The sequence below is a fragment of the Eumetopias jubatus genome, unplaced genomic scaffold (genome assembly GCF_037043125.1).
Source record: "Eumetopias jubatus isolate StellerSeaLion01/CBP00866 unplaced genomic scaffold, mEumJub1_p1.0 scaffold_3, whole genome shotgun sequence".
Taxonomy (NCBI): domain Eukaryota; kingdom Metazoa; phylum Chordata; class Mammalia; order Carnivora; family Otariidae; genus Eumetopias; species Eumetopias jubatus.
Genome location: NW_028274809.1, coordinates 138,348,230 through 138,369,709, shown reverse-complemented (window position 1 = coordinate 138,369,709; position 21,480 = coordinate 138,348,230). Strand labels below are relative to the sequence as shown.

At 39.4% G+C, this 21,480-nt stretch overlaps 1 protein-coding gene across 2 annotated transcripts in view; it reads right to left on the bottom strand.

The window, feature by feature from the left end:
* CPB2 (carboxypeptidase B2) overlaps positions 1–21,480 on the bottom strand; it is a 49,478-nt gene extending 27,998 nt beyond the window's left edge. For both annotated transcript variants that reach the window (XM_028106777.2, XM_028106783.2), the window contains exons 1-4: positions 21,407–21,480; positions 5,238–5,313; positions 2,786–2,910; positions 953–1,061 (exon numbers count right to left, since the gene is read on the bottom strand). In XM_028106777.2, coding sequence (XP_027962578.1) covers positions 953–1,061; positions 2,786–2,910; positions 5,238–5,313; positions 21,407–21,480 — 384 coding nt within the window. The remainder of the gene's footprint in view (positions 1–952; positions 1,062–2,785; positions 2,911–5,237; positions 5,314–21,406) is intronic.

The following is a 21,480-nucleotide window of genomic DNA, read 5'->3' as shown; positions in this document are numbered from 1 at the left end:
TTCTAGAAGGAGACTGAGTTCTGCTTTAACTAACTGGAAAGGAACAGATGCTTTTGAAGATTAAATAGAAAATTGATTATTTCTTAAGTCTTAGATGTCTTAAAAACATGGATATGGTCCTTAACAGTTTCCGGGCACCTAGCCAAAGATGATAAAAATACTTATATTAAGCAATAGAGCAGCATACTCCTATGAAAGAAAAAAAGGTATCGCGGGATTTTTATTACTTGGAGCATACTATATAAAAAGAAAGTCCTCCAAAGAGTTTACCCTTTCAACTAACAAATATGGAGATATGGTTCTTAGAGTATTACATGAAAGCTCACACCAATCAGCTGAGCCCCAGCATCTTTCTCAGGTTCCCTCTAGAAAAATTGGAACCTGTAAGAACTGACAGAAAAAAAAAATCAACTTTTTGATTAAAGTACAGGTGGTGCAAGAATAAAATACAGGTGGTGTTATTATTATTATTATTAGTTTAAATAGATTCCTCCGAAGGGGAATAAAATGCACTGGTTTACAGTGCACTAAATATAAGTGTATAAATTCCTTTAATTCAGTGAGATAACGTTGCCATTATTCAGTAAGAGTACAATCAGGGTAATGGTCCAAAGAGACATGATTAATTGGATTGTTAATTTTTTTGTAGCAGTTTCAATAAAAAGGGCCCTATTTTTTATTTCCTGTTATTCGTTAGCATGCAGTATTACTACTAACAGAGATACTCTCAGCTGTGGACAAACAGCCTGCTTAGAAGCAGTTTACTAAATACAATGCAATCTTCTCAGGGCAGATATTTACAAGAGGGTAAGTTAACACCATATAATCAACTGAATCATGATTTTTTTTATCCTTTTCCACTAATTATGTTTCTTTAATAATATCCCATGGTTGAAATGGCAATGCTAATTAAATGAAAATAGTAATTTTGGAGAGAAATGTAATGGCTTACTTCATTTAGTGGGTGATACCGTTCATAGTATGAGGAGGAAGTCCGGGGGGTGACCGTGTCATTGAGAGTTTGCTGTTTGATAAGATCTTTCACTTCTTCCACCAAGATTCTGGGTACAAAACAGAGGGAGAGCTGATTTCCAAACAGGACTCATGGCCCATTGCAGGCACAACAACAGGTGAGCATGGGAAAAAAATCATGGAGAAATCTAACAAGCAAAAGTTCACCAAGGTGCAAACAATAACCCAGAACATTGTATTAAGCTGAAATTCACAAACCTTCTTGGGAGAGCCCACACAGGTGCTGGAGAGAAAGTGGCTTCTACATGGTATGTTTCCAGGGCCTCCAAAAATTCACCCTTTCCCCACCATTACCAACATTTCTTGATTGTGATTCATCAGTGTCTTTAATGTATAGATTAATGGACAACTTTCTTAAATCCAGAGTAACATTGTATTATTCTGTTTTCAGTTAAGGACCAAGGAGAAGCAGAAAGCCTTTTCTTTTTGTTTTTCATTGCGACAACCGTTGACCTATACCAGATGTTCTGCTTAGCCAAAGATGATCAGACCTCTAGAGAAATAGAAGCACAGGGAAAGGGAAGGTACTGGAAAGTCATCTTGTTTAATTCTCTTCAGAAGTACCCCACCTTGTTAACTAGGCAAACATTTTAACTCAATTAAGCTGTTCCTTCACTTGGGATGAACAGTTTGAAAGTTAGCTATCATTTTAATATCATTTTCCTTTTTCTTTTTTTAAGGCCAACGGATAAAAGCCAAGGCTTTGACATCAGAAGAGTCTGAGTTCAACTCTTAGCTCTGCTATGTTCTATGTGGTATGATCTTGCAAAATTCCTTTGTGAATATGAAACATTTTTCCATCTGCATAATGAGGATAGTATCTATCTCACAGAGTTAAATAAGAGTTAAATGAAGCAATGTATATAAAGGCTCAGCACAGTCCCTGAAAGGCAGTAAACACCTATAACATATTATTAATAATTATTATAGCGGGGGCGCCTGGGTGGCTCAGTTGGATAAGCAACTGCCTTCGGCTCAGGTCATGATCCCAGGGTCCTGGGATCGAGCCCCGCATCAGGCTCCCTGCTCCCGTAGGAAGCCTGCTTCTCCCTCTCCCACTCCCCCTGCTTGTGTTCCCTCTCTCGCTGTCCTCTCTCTGTCAATTAAATAAATAAAATATTAAAAAAATAATTATTATAGCGGCTTATCCAAAGGCTGCCCATTGATACACAGACTAGAGCATGGCCTCCAGGAAGTACTTAGGGTAGCTGGTGGAAGACCCGCTCTTGGGCAGTGGATGCAGGAAGGAGACGTTGGACACAGGAGAATCCAAGAGGAAGGGACATGGAGTCTGAACAGAAATTGCCTCTGATACAGTGTTTCATTTAGGGCCAGACATTCAAGAATGTTCACTGACCTTGTGAAGCAAGGAAGGAAGCCAGATCCCTTTAGCACTGCTTTTTCAAGAAATACCACCAAACCTACTAAGGTGAATGACAATTTTGCTCCCCAGGTCTAGGCTCAGAGTAGAACTACAAGAAGGAAGGAATAAGGAGGAACTCTAAGAGGCTCCTCAGATCGCTGAGTCTGAGGCATTTTCAGATAAGGGACCTAGGTCTTGAGAGATTAAGCCACTTGTCCAAGGTCACAGAGCTAGCCACTGGGGCCTTATCACCAGTCCACTTTGGAGATTTCCATGTTGCCATGTTCAACATAAGTGTTTATTTTTCCAGGAAGCAATTATACTGTCTGCTAGTAAAATGCATCATAGGTGCTTATAATGACTACTCAATAAATATTGAATGGTGCCTACCTGAATTGAATTGTGCTGTCATGTAAATGGGCTTTCACATTGTTTACATCAGACTTATTCACAAAAAAATGGACTTCTTTCTGCTTCTTAATAAATTCAGCTGTTACTGGCTGCCAGAGAACAATCTGCGTTTTCAAGGGGGAAAAATGAAAACAAAAATGGTTGTTCGCATCATTCTCATCTGTAGTTAAAGCCATAAGAATGTGTCCATAGGAGAAATGAAAAAGACATTTCCTGGCCACTGGTAACCAGTCACCATTCACACACGTGGTAGTGTAAACATTTATCTTGCAGGGGGCTTGTTTTATTCTTCTCTGTAACCCCAGTTGCTAAAGAGGGCCTAGGACATATAGGGCACTCAATAAATATTTGGTGAGACAAGAATAAATGAGTGAATAAATACATTTTTGACCCAACTATAAAGCTGGCTGTGTATGTCAGATGTGTAAAGGAGAAATGCAATTCTGTCTAGAAAGTTAATTAAGCGTTGATTTTCTTTAATAAAAATTCCATGTCCTTGATATTATTATTATCCTGTCAGTATTCCTTTTCTTTAATCTAATTATGGACTTTGGGCAATGCCTTTCAATAATACTTACATTTTTTTCTATTTTACTGGGCTTTTTCCAAGCACTTTCTTACCCATTTCCTTTGACCGTTATAATTACCCTTTGCTATGGGCTGGGCAGGTGTTATTATTTTCACTGTCATTATTTCATTGGAAATAATGAAGAAATTAATGCTCATAGCCAACTTGTCTAAAATCATACATGTAGGAAGTGGCAGAACAAGAACTCTGATGCTTCCTCTGGTGGTATGTCCTCTGGCCGTGGTGTGGTGGCCATAAAAACGCACCACTCAGTTCTGTTGAGAGGAGCATAGTTGAGTGCCCTTCCCAGCCCCTGTACCTCTTGATCCACTGGAGACTGAGGCCAAGCTGCCCCAGGGCTGCAGCCAGCCACTGATTGAGCACCGAGGGCATATTCTTGCAGGCCCATTTCTGCAAGATCTGGGTTTCCTCTTCCAGGTAGCTTTGGTTTAAGGATGCACCACTGGTCTAGCTAAACCTTCATCAGAACTACCCTAGAGAATCTCCATTTCTGCACAAGGGTCAGAGCTGCGTCACGGTCTGAAAGTGCCCCCTACCGTCTCTAGCTTCCTCCTCTTCATCCATCACAAGCATTCCCCCCCTAGTCCATCCCTGGCATCTTTGTTTTTTTTTTAAGATTTTATTTATTTATTTATTTATCTGAGAGAGAGATAGAGAGAGAGAGAGAGACAGAAAAGGAACACAAGCAGAGGGAGTATGAGAGGGAGAAGCAGGCTTCCTGCTGGGCAGGGAGCCCGGCGCGGGGCTCAATCCCAGGACCCTGGGATCATGACCTGAGCTGAAGGCAGACACTTAACGACTGAGCCACCCAGGCGCCCCTATCCCTGGCATCTTTAATCTGGTTTTGATGTCTGCTTCTTGGAGAACCTTAACTGACAAATAGGGAGACATCAATTTTCTACCATGACATTTTGTAACTCTTGTCAGCTTTCTACACCTTAAGCATTCTGGGGAGATGGGTCCTGGGCATGAAGATTTTAATAAATGTTCCCTTGTGGTTTGATACTTATTCCTTTTACAAACCATTGTTGTATAAACAAAGTTCTATTGGACTTCTGTTATCACAACATCTTTGTAAGTACACACTTTCATTCCCAAAGTACAATTATTATGAAATTGGCTGAAAAGCCAATAGCACAAATGAAGAAGTTTTGATTTTAGCAACCAGCAAAATCATGTGATGATGGGAAGGGGGAGACGGCTATAAGAAGAGGGGCTTAAGGGCGCCTGTGTGGCTCAGTTGGTTAAGGTCTGACTCTTGACTTTGGCTCAGGTCATGATCTCAGGGTCGTGAGATCGAGCCTTGTGTCATGCTCCTTGCTGGGCATGGAGCCTGCCTAAGATTCTCTCTCTCTCTCTCTCTTTTTCTGCCCCTCCCCCCTGCTCGCTCTCTATTTCAAAATATACCAACTATATGTAATTCAGACAACGTATGAGAGAACATCGTACACAAAATTCACACCTAGTGAGGCTAACGTACAGTTGATCCTTGAAGAATGTGGGGGTTAGGGGTGCCGACTCCCATGCAGTTGAAAATCTTCACATAACTTTTGATTTCCCCCAAATTTAACTACTAATAGCCCACTGTTAACTGGATCCTTACTGATAACATAAACAGTTGATGAACATGTATTTCATGTGTTGTATGTATTATATACTGTATTCTTATAATTAAACTAGGGAAAAGAAAATGTTATTAAGAAAATCATAAGGAAAATACATTTACAGTACTATACTGTATTTCTCAGAAAAAAAAAAACGATCTGGGTGTAAGTGGATCCCCACAGTTCAAATCAGTGTTATTCAAGGGTCACCTGTAAAGATAAATGAAGGAGAATTTACCTCGAATGTTGTAGTAAGATTCTGCAGAATCTGAACTTGCCTGGAGGTTCTAGGAAGAGCAGATAAAACCTGGCCACTGGGAAAAAAATAAAACAGAATTTTGATGTTAAATAAAAAGCGAAAATGAGATAAATTATACTGGGAGGGGCTTCTAGGTAATTGTGAAAAGGAAACAAACTTTAAATGGTAAAAGAGGATCTTGCTACAGACTAAGTGTTAAAAAGAGAACATGCACTTTCTCATTCTTTCTGCTCCTGAGCACCTGCCAAATCAATAACTCTGTTGAATGGGAGTACTTACTTCTTTCTTCTCCTTTGTGTGCGTGTGCATGCCTGGGTGGTTTTAATTTTAAAAATTAAATATTTGATGCATAAGGGAATATTTATATTCATATTCACTGATTACATTATAAGATGAATGTCTGGGAACCCATTATGCCACTTAAGAAATTCAACGTTATCGGATGTCCTTGAAGCTCCTTGTGTCCGTGTCCCCACTGTCTCCCTGCCACAGCCCCAAAGGTATCCACTACCTTAAATTTTCATTTTGCTCCTTCCCTTACTTTTCCCCGATAGTATGGATTCTTAAATACACGTTTGGATTCTTGAATGTGTAGATTCTTAAGATACGCTTAGATTTGCTTGATTTAACACTATAAAAATGGTGTACTATAAATATCCTTCTGTATCTTATTTTTCTCACTCAACATTTTATTTTCAAGTTTATCATCTGTGTTGAAAAATGTAGCCACGGTCCCCATGTGTTGGGATTTGTCTACAAGTGGAATTGCTATTTCTTGGGGGTACACATATTTTAATTTCATAGAATAGTACCAAGTTATTTCTCAAACCCTTTACACCAGTTTCTATTTTCACCAGTAGTGGAAATGATTTCCTATAGCTCCTCCTCCTTGCTAACACTTGAAGCTGCCTGACTTTTTAATTTTTCCAATTGAATGGTTGAATTGAAATGGAATCTTTAATGTAATTTTAATTCTAATTTTCTGACTTACTAATGAAGAACAATTATTTCCATTCAATTATTTTTTGTAACAGTCAACTAGTAGAATTTCTTTTTGTAATCTAGATACTAACACTTTGGCAGTTAAATGTATTGAAAATATCTTGTACCAGTTTGTTTCTCCTTTCTCTTTCTGTATGATGTATTTTTAGCCATCATTTCCTTCTAGGTTTGTGCTTTACTGTGTGTTAAGAACTCTTTCCCAATCCCTAGGTCTTAAAGGTATTCTCTTATATTTCTTTTGCCTTTCTTCTTTCTCTAATTTGAATTCCAGTATAGTTAACATACAGTGTTGTATTAGTTTCAGGCATATAATACAATGATTCAACAATTCTATACATTACTCAGTGCTCATCATGATAAATGCACTCTTAATTCACTTCACCTCTTTCATCCATTCCCTCCCCCACCTCTGCTCTGATAACCATCAGTTTATTCTCTATATTTAAGAGTCTGTTTCTTGGTTTTTCTCTCTCTCTTTTCTTCCTTTGTTCATCTGCTTGTTTAGTTTCTACATATGAGTGAAACCTATGGTATTTGTCTTTCTGTTTGACTTACTTCACTTAGCATTATACTCTTTAGATCCATCCATGTTGTTGCAGATGGTAAGATTGTATTCTTTTTAATGGCTAAATAATATTCCATTGTATATATACACTATATCTTCTTTATCCATTTATCTGTTGAGGGACACTTGGGCTGCTTCCATAATTTAGCTACTGTAAACAATGCTGCAATAAACATAAGTGTGGGTACATCTTTTCGAATTAGTGTTTTGGTATTCTTTGGGTAAATACAGAGTGGAATTATTGGATCACATGATAATTTTAGTTTTAATTTTTTGAGGAACCTCTATACTGTTTTCCACAGTGGCATTCCCACCAATAGCACATGAGGGTTCCTTTTTTTACCATATCCTCGCCAACACTTTTTGTTTTTTGTGTTTTTTGTTTTAACAACTCTGACAGGTGTGAGGTGGTATCTCACTGTGGTTTTGATTTTTATTTCCCTGTTGATGAGTGATGTTGAGCATCTTTTCATGTGTCTGTTGGCCACCTGTATGTCTTCTTTGGAGAAATGTCTGTTCATGTCTTATGCCCATTTTTAATTGGATTATTTGGGGGTTTCTTTGGGTTTCTATTTTTTTGATGTTGAGTTGTATAAGTTCTTTATATATTTCTGACAATAACCCTTTATCAGATATGTCATTTACAAATATCTTCTCCCATTCAGTAGGCTGTCTTTTAGTTTTGTCTTTTGTCTTTCTTATTTAAGTTTTTAAATCTATTTGAAAATTATTTGTTTGTGTGCAGTGTAAAGAAGGACTTGAGTTCCTTTTTTTCTTCATAGTGTCATTTGTTAATCGTTAATACCTTCCTCAGGGATCAGCTATGCCAATTCTGTCAGGTATAAGTTTTCATACTCTTCAGCAGAGATAATGCTGGTTCATCATATCATTTTTTGTTTCTGGGGATACAGAAAAAATCTGCATTTCCCAGCCTTCCCTGTAGTTGTGTTGAGACCATGTGCCTGAGTTCTTAACAATGGAAATGTGGGAGGGAGGGATGTGCCACAGTTAAGAGCATGTGGGAGTCTTTATGTGCCATGTGGTCTCTTACCCTGGGGCTAGAAGCAAAGAACCCCAAGGAGTTGCAATAGGGAAGCAGCCCAGATCTCCAAGTTGGAGGAGAGGACTAGGGAGAGCCAGATGGCTTCATTAATTGGTGATATGCATGACAAAGAAACCTGTGTTGTGGCAAGTAAAGCTATTTCAGGGTGCATTCCTTATACAGCATAATCAAGGATTACCCTTACTGATGTGGTGTGGTCTCTTTCTTGGATCTCTTTTAAGTTCCATGGATTTATTTGTCTATCCTTGGGCTGATACCATTCATCCATGTGATTGTAGCTTCATATTAAATCTTAACAACCTACAGGACAAGTTTCCTGTTTCCCCTCTCCCTTGTCTAGTTCTTTTTAGAGATTTTCTTGGTTTGACATTTTGCTTTTCCAAATAAATTTTAAAAATCAGAGAGGAAAAATGAAACAAGATGAAACCAGAGAGGGAGATAAACCATAAGAGACTCTTAATCTTAGGAAACAAACTGAGGGTTGCTGGAGGGGAAGGGGATGGGAGGATGGGAATGGGAGAATGGGTGATGGACACTGGGGAGGGTGTGTGTTGTGGTGAGCGCTGGGTGTTGTGTAAGACTGATGAATCACAGACCTGTACCCCGACACAAATAATACATTATATGTTAATTAATTGGATTTGAATTTTTTTAAAAATCAGCTTGTTATGTTCCATGAAAAATGTTTGGATTTTGATTAGTATTATTCTAAGTCAATAATTTGGGAGAATTGATATTCTACTGATTCGGGGTCTCCTTATCATTAATACAATAGATTTGCCAACCAGTTTAGGCATTCTTTAATAACCTTCGAAAAAATTTTATAATTTTATCCATAAAAATATTGCATATGTGCATTGATGCCTGTGATCTCTAGGTTTATTAAAGGCTAGGTTTATTTGGGCAGTATTAGAAAAAATACCAATTCGGGATACTCTCAAGAATTTTAATAGGTCCAAAACAAAGTTGGTGACCTAAAGGCTTGTTGGTGATGGGGAGTTTCTCCATGAACTTAGTGAAAAATGAGTTTTGTCCTCTCTTAGGAAAACTGGCAGCTCTCTCCAGCCTAATGTGTATTGTTTGTGTTCGTCCTGACTGTTCACCAAATAGCTAGTCATGGAGAGTGCAGGCAGGTCACGTCCCTCCAGAAATGGTTCGGGCATTGTGTATGGTTTGGTTTCTTTTACTTACCTGCTTGAACACTTGAATAAGCCATTCTCCAGTTTAAAATATATATATATATATATATTGCATATTTTTATTATATTTATTCTAGCAAATTTCTTTTTTCTTTCACAAATAGTCACTTTTAGTATTCCATCTCTTCATTCTTTCTTGTTGAGGCATAGAAATGAAATAAATTTTTAGATATTAATTTTCTATCCAGATCCCTTGGTAGTTTCAATCATTTTAATGTAGATATTTTGGGGTTTTTTTTCTTTGCAAGAAATCATTACAATTGTACCTACTAAATTTTGCTTCTTTCGTTTCAAAGCTTGTAGAATATTTTTCTTGCCTGACTGTATTGACCAAGACCTGCAGTACAATGTTGAACAGAAGTGGAAATAAAATGCATGATGCATAATTTTTAAGAAAAATTTTATAATGTTTCACCATTAGGATGCTTGTGGCAGGGTTTTGTAGGTGCCTTTTTATCAGGGTAAAGAAGTTTCCTTCTACTCTCTGCTATGAGTTTTTATAAGGAATGGATGTGAATTTTATCATATGTTTTTATGAGATGAGCACAGTGTTTTCTAGTTTCATCTCTTAATGTGATGAATTACATCAATAGATTCTTTTTTCAGTAGACACCTGGTTTAATTTGTTTTCTCACCTTTGCTTTGTCATATTTCTTTCTATCTTATAATGTTTGCTGGGGCTGTAAGGGATGCTCAGCAATTCTTGCAAAGCCAAGGCAATAGATTAGTGTGAATCAACGTGGATTGACTTTATTTTTACATACCACCTAATCAGAAAGGAAAGAATTTCTTAAAAATTATTCTCATTCTTGCAGCTCTCTATCCATTTTGTAGGTGAGGGAGATTTGGATAAATAGAGAATGGAGGCAGTGAGGTGAGGAATTGCAGATATATGTGGAATCTGTTAACAGCAATGGCATTCTCAAATTTCTAGTATGCCTTGAAGTAATGATTTTATTTACATTAACATTAAGCTATATTGGTGGCATTTGCCAGAGGGAGCCCATTTTTTAACTTAAAGAAGTTTTTCTTTTATTTTTAGACAAATATTATCCTTGAAATGTGGGATAAATATTTTTTTTAATCACAAAGAAAATGTTTTGCTCTTTCTTTATTTAAAGCTAATTTTAACAGGCGCCTGGGTGGCTCAGTTAGTTAAGTGTCTGCCTCGGGCTCAGGTCATGATCTTGGGGTCTTGGGACCGAGCCCCACCTCGGGCTCCCTGCTCAGCGGGGAGTCTGCTTCTCCCTCTCCTACTGCCCCTCTCCCCTGCTCATGCTGTCTCTCTTTCTCTCTCAAATAAATAAATAAAATCTTTTAAAAAATTAAAAAAATAAAACTAGTCTTAGACTTTAGGGCGCCTGGGTGGCTCAGTTGGTTGTGTCCGACTCTTGATTTCGTCTCAGGTCATGATCTCAGGGTCGTGGGATCCATCCCCACATCAGGGTCTGCACTGGTCATGAAGCCTGCTTGAGATTCTCTCTCTCCCTCTCTCAAAAACAAAAACAAAAACAAACGAAAAACAAAACTAAACTAATCTTAGATTTTGCTCTTAGTCAAGATGGAGAAAAAAGGACTAGGTTTACTCTCCTGCCAGAAATAAATAAAAAACTGGACTCTCTCTCTCTCTCTCTATATATATATGTATATATATATAATGCACTTAAAATTGAATATCAGCAACATGATGACTAGATACAACATTGTATCCTAGATTAGATCCTGAAACAGAAAAAGAACATTAGTGGAAAAACTGATGAAATCCAAATAAAGTCTGGAGTTTAGATAACAGTAACAGTGTTAGCAATGTTGGATTTTTAGTTTTGACAAATATAACATGGTAATGTAAGATGCTAACAGTAAGGGAAACTGAGGGAAGAGTCTTCAGGAACTCTCTGTAATATCTTGCAACTTTTCTGTAAATCTAAAATTATTCCAAATAAAATTTGTATTAAAAAAATGTAACAAGAGCTCTGGAAGTGCAAAAGAGTTTATGACAACTTATGCTTGTCATTATTAGTGACGGCATTATGGAAGAGATGACTGGGTAAGTGAGAGTGTGGAAAGACCCTGTGGCAGGGGAACTAGCAAGCTGCTCCTTGTTGCCAAGTGTAGGATAGGATAGCAGCTAAACAGAAATTAATTGGAAAACTTACTTTCATCTTCCTCTAGGGAAGGTTTTGAATGCCCATTGAGAAATCTGGTCTTTATCTTGTAGGCAGTTAGGAGTTAGGAAAAGGACATCACTTGTGATTTGTAAGAATAACTTTGACAGCAGAGTGGAGGGTGGTTTTATTTTAGAAATCCTAATTAGAAGATTTAAATTCTGAAAATAAGTCCATGGAGACTTGATTTTCAGAAGAGGGAAAGACCGGCTCACAGAAAAAAGAGACTAGGAAATTTTATGTCAATCCCTGGTACAGTGTTAGTGTACATTATTCAACCAGTGCTTGAAGAAATATATTAAAGGGTAGGTACTGCAAGATCATTCATAGTAACCTGGAAACCACGTGAATGCTTCTCAGTAACAGAATTGTTGAATGATGGTAATGTCTGCACATTCTGGAATGTTTTGTAATCATTATAAAGAATGAGTTAGATTTATAACAGTTAACTTGCAGTAGGTTTACATGACGTTCTAAGAGAAAGAAGCAAGATATGGAGAAGTCTATAAAATATCCCATTTTTGTGAAAAAATAAATTAGAAAGAAAAAAGAAAATTACATGTGTTAAAAGCAGAAGAGTGATGAATGAATAAGCAGCACATTAACATTGATTTGGATGGTGGGGGATGGCCATTGTTCGACTGGGTATGTGAGAGAAGTGGTGGGAGGAAATAAGATTGTTTTTTAAAAGAAAGGACTCTAGAGTTCCGATAGAAGATCCGATATTCGACGAATATAAAATTATACAAGGGTGTATATAAATGTATAGAGAAACGCAGGAAAGAATGATCACCAAAATGTTAATGATGTTTTCTCAGGGTGATGAAATTTCAGTGTTTTTTCTCCCCAATTTTATGCCTTTCCATATTACTAATTAACCAAAAAGAACTCTTATTTTATTTAATGGGGGGAAAACTATTAAAATGTTACTCTAACTGTGAAAAAAACACTGCCAAGCTTCTTATACTGCTGATGACCCTTTTGCTAGAACATTCCTTGTTGTTTTTAAATGTTCTCTGAGCCCATCAGGGGAGTATAGTGGGTGTTCTAGTCTTTCATAGTATTTTCATTCTAGCATGTCCTGTTCTAAGAATTTTTTTTATTTTTTCTTTCACCATCTGCCATAATAGCTCTGGCATTTCTAGTTCACTAAATGTAGGCCACTGTTTTCTCCAAGCTTCCAAAAAAACACCCTAGCAGCAATTAGCACCACCTCCCAAGGATCTAACTAGAATGTCAAATCCTGTATCTTGGGTGAGTGTACCTCTTTAGAGATATAGTCCCTCTCCTTTATGAACATACTCAGCACTTGTGCCGCCAGAGTATGTCATGACTTAACCCTAGCTACCAGTTAGGAGGGTAGGGGGAGAGGTGGGAGTAGATTCTGAGGGCTGAAAGTAAGAGATGACATTACAGAACTGAGCTCTCTGATAGCAATGGGGGTGATGAAATCATTATACAACAGAAGCCAGGTGGCAGTGTTTAACCATCCTTGACAAGTTGGGCCCAGAAGAACATGATCCACAGAAAGCTATAGAGTTAGTTAAAAGAACATAGAGGGCACCTGGGTGGCTCAGATGGTTGGGTGTCTGCCTTCAGCTCAGGTCATGATCCCAGGGTCCTGGGATGGAGTCCTGCAATGGGCTCTCTGCTCCTTGGGAGCCTGCTTCTCCCTCTGCTTCTCTCTCTCTCATGAATAAATAAATAAAATCTTAAAAAAAAAAAAAAAAGAACATAGAGTTCTCAGGGGCAAGATAAATGGCAGCCAACAAAAGCATTGCTCAATCTTTACAGTCGAAAGAAATCAAGGATGAATATGAGAGAAGCTAAGGACAGCTATCCCAATCAAAAGTCACAATCCATTGCCCAGTTTCCAGATGTAGGTTCTTAGACTCAGTTCTTAGACCCAGAATTTCTTTCCTGAAGTGGGGAGGCAAGTCCCCCAAGGAAAGACCCTGCAAGAGTATAGAAAGGGTATATGATCATTACTTCCTCCGTCCCTTCCCAAAGCAACCTATGAAAATGTACTCAGGAACTCTGCACACTGGAGAAAGGGGAATACTCAACCATTTTGAAGGTCTTTTGGATGCAGGGTCCAAGCTGACATTGACACCTGGAGGTCTGGAATGCTAGTCTAGATCCAGCTCTTGGTGGAGGCACTGGGTCTATGGACCCACCAATGATCATTTCCCTGGTCCCCAAATGTAAAACTGAGATGGACATACTTGGTAATTGGTAGAACCCCCACATCAGTTCCTTGCCTGTAAAGTAAGAGCTCTCATAGTGGGAAAAGCCAAAAGATGAAGCCCTCACCCTCAGCCAGGAGAAGGAGAAAAAATCCCAAACAAACCAAAGAAGCATTCTAGGGGAAATGGGAGATATTAGTGCCACCCTTAAAGACCTAAAGATGCAAGGGGGGTGGTTTCTACAAATCCACTTTAAATTCATTCGTCTGGCTTTCACAAAAACCAGACGGGCCCATAGTGGACAGCTAATAACTGAGCAAGGTGGGGATACCAAGGCAGGCTCATTACTGAAAGATGGGGGGGGCGCTCTTCAGATGGATGACATTAGCTCAAGAACCGTCTTACCAACTTTGCAAAAACTTTCTTAGAACTGCACTACAATCTAAGACCTTCTGTGTTCCACCTTCCTTCCTTCCTTTTTTCCCCCACAGGGGTTAAATCAGCACTGCAGTCTTATGTGTCTCCCAAGAGCCTCTTCTTGTCCCCTCCTCATTTCTTCCTTTCAAGCATTTTTCTCAATACATCTCTTGTATGTCTAATTCCATCTTGGTGTCTGCTTCTTGGAGGACTAGGAAAGTGGGAAGAAAGTGTGGAGATCTTTGTATCACATTGTAACCCCTAACAGAGAGCACCCACCAAACAACAGGCACTAACTAACTGTGTAAACAAAATGATTAGGCAGTTGATGTCAGCCAGCCTCTGTCAACAGTCACTGCAGCGCTGGCACAAAGGGCACATGAACAGACTAGCCATGATGGTGAGGATGAAGTTTTGCGTGGCCCAACAGGTGGGTTCCTACTCACCAAGACTGATAGAGCAACGGTTGCTGCCAAATGTCCAACTTGACAGCAACAGAAACAAAAACCAAGCCCTTTAATCAGCACCATTCCACGAAGAGACCAAGCAACCGCTTTGGGAGAAATTGCCTACTTTGGTCCCCTTCCACTCTGGGTCTGGATTTGCCTCTTTTACCTGCAGGGTCTCAATTAATGTGACCATACCAGGACTTATATGGTGTTTGATTCACACAGGATCCCACCTAACACTGTATCCGATTAAGGGATCCACTTTACAACAAGGGAGGTGCAGAATGGGCACCTCCATGGGATCCACTGGACATATCACACACCATACCACCCAGAAGCAGCTAGCCTCATACAGCAATTAGAATGGATTATCTGAGGTGCTAGCTTGGAAAGGGGAAACATCTTCCAGGATGCAGTTTTAAATCAATAATCATTATATGGTGTGGTGTCTCCACAAGTTAGAATACATGGTTCCTGGAACCAAGCTGAAGTGGCTTTATTCACCTCCATTCCAGGCGAATTAGGGGAATTTGTACTTGCAATCTACAAATATGGCTCTATAAATTTAAAAGTTCTGGTTCCCAGGAGAGGAAAAACTCCCACAGGGGTCATGGCAAGAGTTTTATTAAACTGACTGCTGTTGCAGCTACCCAGTCATTTCAGTCTCCTTGTCCCCAAAGATTATCAGGAAGGAGAGGAGTTATGCTGGAAGGGCTAAGTGACCTTGATCATCAGGAGGATATTGAGGGCTGCACTCACACACAGTTACGCTGGCAGGGAAGAATACATTTGGTACGTAGATGATAAACTTAGGCATTCTGTAATATTCCCTCATCCAATTTTGATGTATACAGACAAATGCAACAGTCATGGCCCAAAAGGACATGGTGATTGGAGGCTCAGACCCTTGAAGGTCAAGGGACAGGGTCATCTCACCAGGTAAGTCACCTAGACCATGGTAAGCCCTGGTGAAAGGGAAACAGAATGGATTGTAGAAAAGGAAAAAGATGAGTATTGGTTATTGTCTCAAGACTAGGTATAGCTGGGGTGGACTGCAGTCAATCCTACTCATGTTCCCCTTGTGTGTTTCCTCCAGCAAAAGACAGCAACCAGAATCCAGAGGGGCTGCTTCCAAAGCTTATTTTGGAAGCAGACTGATCTGAGTGGCACAAGGGCTGGACTATAGGAGACTCCATGTTGTGCTGCACAGGTCCCCATGTAGGAATGAACTCTCATTTCCCCAGCTTCTGCAGGTGTTGGCTGCGGTCACTTGAGTCCCTTTCCAGGATTTTTCCTTGACTGAAGAAGGGCATGTTGCCAAGGTCATGCCCCCTCCCAGGTATAGTCCACCTCCAATGACTAATAAGTATGGGTTATATATTATATATGTGTATATATATATATATATATACCCTTGCCCCAGCGTGGGACAACTTTGCATGGACAACTTAGCTTTAGGGATCCCAGGGCTTCATGTGACTGAGTCATTTTTCAGTCTCTCCTCATCCAGTTCTCTTTCCTTCATTCCTGCACAAATGTTGGTCCCAAGATCACTTTCCAGGAAACGTCCTACACGCAAATCTCTATCTCAGAGCCTGCTTCCTGGGGAAACTAACCCACAACAGATACAGGGGTCTACTATGTGGGATAAAACACGTGAAGTGCTCTATGAGTTTGTATTCTCTGTTATAAGAATACAAAGTCAGAAGTTATTGGGGGTTGAGGTCATCAGAGAATGGAGACGCTTTGAGCTGGACTTCTGAGATGGGCAGGATCCGGTAAATATAGGGATATTAGACTGAGATAGGTAGAAGTTTGGCAGATGAATTGGAGAAGAAATGACATAAGTACTGACACGTAAGTGGAAAAGCGAAAGCAGAGCTCGAGGAATGGCAAGCCATCCGGGTGGGCAGGAATATGGGGCTTCTGTTGGGATATACCAGGAAATAAAACCAGGATGAATGGGCAGGATGGGATCGGACCACTGAGGGTCTTAAAAGCTGGGGTCAGGATTGTGGCCCTTATTTATAAGGTCGTTGGGCCCCATTTGGGGAATTTGAGCCAAAGAGTGAAAAACTCAAAGCTGTCTTTCAATGTGAAGTATAAAGAAGTGGGGACTCATATAAGTAAATCATAATTTGAGAGTGAGCTCTCTAACAGCTTAAGCTAACAATGAAATGGGATGCCTTTTACCCAGCAATGAGCTCTCCATTATTCAAACAGGCTACATTTCAATCCCACGTAAGGGAAGTGTTGTGTTGACTAGAAGATAAGGGCATTTTTCTAATGTATTTGACCAAAGTTAGTCAACAGAAAAGAGAAAAAAAGAAAAAGTAAAAGGTAAAAAATGTGTTATCCCAGTGGGCCTCTTTCTTAAGGAGAAAAAAATTTAAGGAAATATAGAAAAATAAATTGGGAAATGGAGGGGACTAAAATGATGAGGCTAAAACTGCACCATAAAGTATATTAATGTGTCCAGGTTCCAACTGTGGTGAGCCAGCCTCTTCCTGTCTCACCTGTTTGGCCCAAGTGCCCACACAATAGAATCAGGAAATGGGATGAGGGTCAGTCAGGTCACCTTATGCAGAACTTAACATAGTTTCTGAAAATCAGTTTCCTGACTCAATGTCCCCTTACTTCCTCAGAAAGAGGCTCTGAAAGGTGGTCTGAGTGAAGAAAGGGAGAAGATTTGTGACAATATTTCTTTGGAGCAAGTTGTTGCCGTCTTGTTAGTACCCTTTCTCCCAAAGAGGATGAAGTTTGGAGGTGTTACTTCCCTCATCTCCAACTAGTAGTGGGGACTTTCAAGGGGTAATGGGAAAGTCTGAACATGTTTCCTCAAGTTTAGAGACACAGGGACTGGGGCCTGGCTTGCTCCCAAGGAAGCTAAACATGCATGCGGCCGGTCTCCAGTTGGTTGGACAGTGATTAAAATCAAAAGAAGAAATACTTCATGGGCAAGTAGTTATAACTCAGATGCTGTCAGATAACGCCACCTACAGGGGCAGGAACATGGGGATGAAGGCAAGATTCCTAGGGGTGAAACATGGAGTCACAAACGGCCACCTAGTGAGAGATGCATCTGTCCCTGATCTGGAGAATTCCTCAGCAAAGAAATCTGAAAAATTCCTAAGAAGTTAAAACCCAAGAAAAGGGCAAATGAGAAAGAGTCAGGGGTGTGTATGGAGAGGGGGTGAGGAGTTGTTTTCCTATAAAAACTGACATTTGAATAATACCTTGAATGGACCCAATATTCTAGTTTCTAAATCGAGATTGTTTGCATGTTAACACGGCCCCAAAATTATCAGTTACTTAAGAGTGGATTAAAAAGTCAGAATTTGCACACTTTCCGTGTAGGGGCAGAGAAAGATTACTCCACCACATGGAACATAATGGGGCAAAGGGAGACGAGAAAATAAAGAAATGTTTTGATTGCATCTCTGAAGTGATACAGTTAGAGGATTTGACTGATAGCCAATTGAAGAGTAAAAAAAAAAATAGTCTTGCACCAAATATCAAGTGAAAAGTGTAAGCACAGTGAAATAACAGGTCATTTTACACAAAAAATAAACTGAATTTCAAAGAGGACAAGTAAATTGTCCAAGGCTGCATAACTTATAAGTCGCAGCTCTGGGGCTACCTCCAGATCCCAAGATTTTAATACTTGACAACATTTCCTCTGTTGCTTCCCCTCTAAGAATATGATTATTTTCATCAAGCTCTGTCCCCTGCTATGGTTTACAGAAGAAGGTTCACATTTGCCATAGTTCTGCAAGATTATTTTTGAATTTGAAAAACTGGTGAGATGCCTCTGAACAATGGAACAGCGCTCAAGGCTGCAATTTTGTTTTATGCATTACAGTGTTTCAAGGCCACCAGTGCCCTGTTCTTTAAGATGAAAATAATATATCAGGGGGAGCTAAGTGAAAGAGAATAAACTGGTCTCTAGGTGGCAGATCGTGTATGAAGTTGACAGAAGGAACAAGTCCTGTGGTCTATTAATAATTCAGAAGCCCTCTCTCCTCAACCATTCTCCACTCTCCCAATTCTTTTTCCTTCTTTTCTTCGTACTTCCCCACCCCCACCCCCGCCCCTTCCCTGTTTCAAATAAATCGCCTCCACTGACAGGCTGCTCCTAGGTCATCAGAGCACAATACAATTAATGTCTCTGTTTACAGGGTTCTTGCTAGGATTTTATTTTTGCCCTTTATGGTGTTTGGCCTTTAAGAGCATGTGACCTCGGAGACATGTTTTGGTTTTTGTTTGTTTGTTTGGCTGCTTTTCTCTTTGGTATATGGTATTAATGCCTTTAAAACTTTTCTCGTTCTCGTTCCGGGGCATTTCGCTGATGAGATGTATCAAAAGGCACCTACAAATCAGCCAGTAAGAAATTGCCTGAATACAAAGTGTTATTAGGAAAATGATCACGACAAGAAAACAATAACAGAGAACAGCTTTAGGGAAAAGCCAGACTGTAAGCTCTTTTTAGAAGGGGTTGTATTCTTGCCCCCAGAAATAATCCATCAAAGTCTCTTGCCCTGAATGAAATTAGATTTCTGTTTTAGCTTTAGTAATAGGCTCTTCCTGGAAAAGCAGAGCCCAGAAACAGTTGGTAAAATGTATATATATATATATATATATATATATATATATATATATATTTTTTTTTTTTTTTTTTTTTTTTTTTTACTCACAGAAAGAAGAGTTTGGAATGTTCTTTCTAGTGGAGGGATGGGAGAGAGGAATCAGATATGTATCTGCCCACAAAGCTGCAGCTCGCCCTTCCTCAATACACACGGACAATATTTCCAATACCATGTGGTTGGTTAAAATATAGTCATATTCTTATTCCTCTCTTCAAGCATAGATATCGATCAGACTCCAAAGTATATGCTGAAGCAAGAAATAGTAAGAAAAGCCATTTAAAATATTAATATAAAATATTAAAATAAAAATATTCCTGAAGGAATATTCTCAATCATTTCTTTGCTATTTTTTTTTGCGTAAGTCCTTTATTTGTGTAATATTTAGTTCCACTAAACTGTTATATGCTTTCTCATTTTGAAGCAACATGGTAAAGCTTTGGAAGTACCTTACTAATGATTGTCTTATCTAGGGGTTCAGTTCATGATATGATCCAGGCGGTGGCATGTGCGTGAGCCGCCATGCTCTGTGGCCGCCGGCTGCCAAGGGGCAGGCACCACACCACCAAAGACCCACCGCAGGTGAGGACCCTGACACTGAACTTCCAGCCCATCCCTCTCCCAGGCTGCATTCTGGACCACCTGTCTTCTCTGCAGGCTCACTGTCTCTAAATCTGACCTCCATCAAAGTAGCTTTCTTCCTAATTTCTAGATTTTTAGAGGCAATGCTATTCAGTGAAATGAACTGAAATGAGGCGAACATGGGTTCAAATCCAAACTCTACACTTATTGTTTGATTTGGGGCAAATGAATTCTCCTTCCTAGGGCTAGTTTCCTTCTCTGTAAGGTGTCACCATCAAGATTCCTAGGGTGTAGGATTTAATGAGGCATTTAATGAGATAACATTTCTAAGTGCCGGGCCCAGTGCATGACACAACACAGGTGCTATACAACCATGTGTCCCTTCATTTTCCCCTCCCTGTGGATGATACTGCCACTGTCTACAGTACCCAGCTGGATATGCTGATACCAGCTTTCCTCTTTCCCTCTCCCCTACCTTTAATTAAGGCCAATCACCAAGTTATGGGATATTAGAACTGGCAGGACCTTAGAAATTATAGTCATCTTATTTATTGATAACACATAGAGATATATGTCACCAATTATTCCAGCAATTTGACTCCCATGTCGAATCAATAACAATCATTATTTGGTGATGGACTTTGTTGCATGACACTTGACAATCATATTGAACAAAAAAGAATCAATGATGATGTATAAACACAGCATCAGGCTCTCAAGTCAAGCTCTGTTTTCTTAAATGCTGTCCCATGGTTCTTTCTGACTCAGAAGAGTATTTTTTTTTTACAGATTTTATTTATTTATTTGAGAGAGAGAGAGATAGTGAGAGAGAGCACAAAGGGGGGAGGGGAGGGAGCAGCAGAGGGAGATGAAGAAGCAGGCTCCCCGCTGAGGAGGAACCTCCACGCCGGCTCGGTTCCCAGGACCCCGGGATCATGACCTGAGCCGAAGGCAGACTCTTAACCGACTAAGCCACCCAGGTGCCCCAAGGTAAGTATTTTTGACAGAATTTTCCTGTCCCTGGTATGTTTTTTCCCTCTTTACTATTTTCTGAATGGGGAGAGGCATTTGTCTTGGAGATAATAGGAGAAGAGAAGAGTCACAGAAGCAAAACACAGGAAAAAAAAAAGATAATTCCAAAGGAAATAATATCAATTTTAAAAATCTACGAGTTCACTAGTTAATACATTACAATTTACACACGTAGCCTGGGACTATTTGCCATATATTATATGTGTTAGAACACAAGTTCATTTGTACTCTTCTAAGTGGTTTATAGTAGAAAATCTCCAGGGAATCACTCAACTAAGCAAAATAAGAATTAGATACGTTCATATACGTGTTCTTTATAACACATCTATTCTTCCTCTCATATCCCTTGTGAATACCCATGCCCAACCTAAACCTCCTGTTTCATACCTTCACCTTCCTCTCCATCCTGTGTTCCATGTACAAGAGAAAAATATTCATAGTTACCCATAGTTACATTATTCATAGTTAATACAAATTATCTAGTTAATATATTTTGTGTGTGAAGACAAAAAAAAATAAGTCATGTGATGTGTTAGAGTGTAAATAATTATTTTTATAAAAGCTTCTATTTCCTTAGTCTCCCTAGCCGCTGAATATACATATCATCCAGCTTTCTCTCAGTAATAAAAGTAGAGCCAGAAAAGACAAAAAAAGACCCTAGATCTCGTGAGAGCCTTATTACACTAAAATGTACTGTTTGTCAGGGCAACATGGAAAGTTTCTGAAAGAGCTGACCTTCAAACTTTTAACATTTTGCCCCCCAGGTTAGTGCACTGACTAGATTCCATGTGGGGCAAACAAGTGAGGAAAACAGACCCCCACCATTTAAGATTCTATTGGGTTACCTCTGAAAAGCGAAGACATGCTGCTCACACAAGAGGAAGATAGCTACCAGGACTCCAAAGCTACAAAGCTTCAT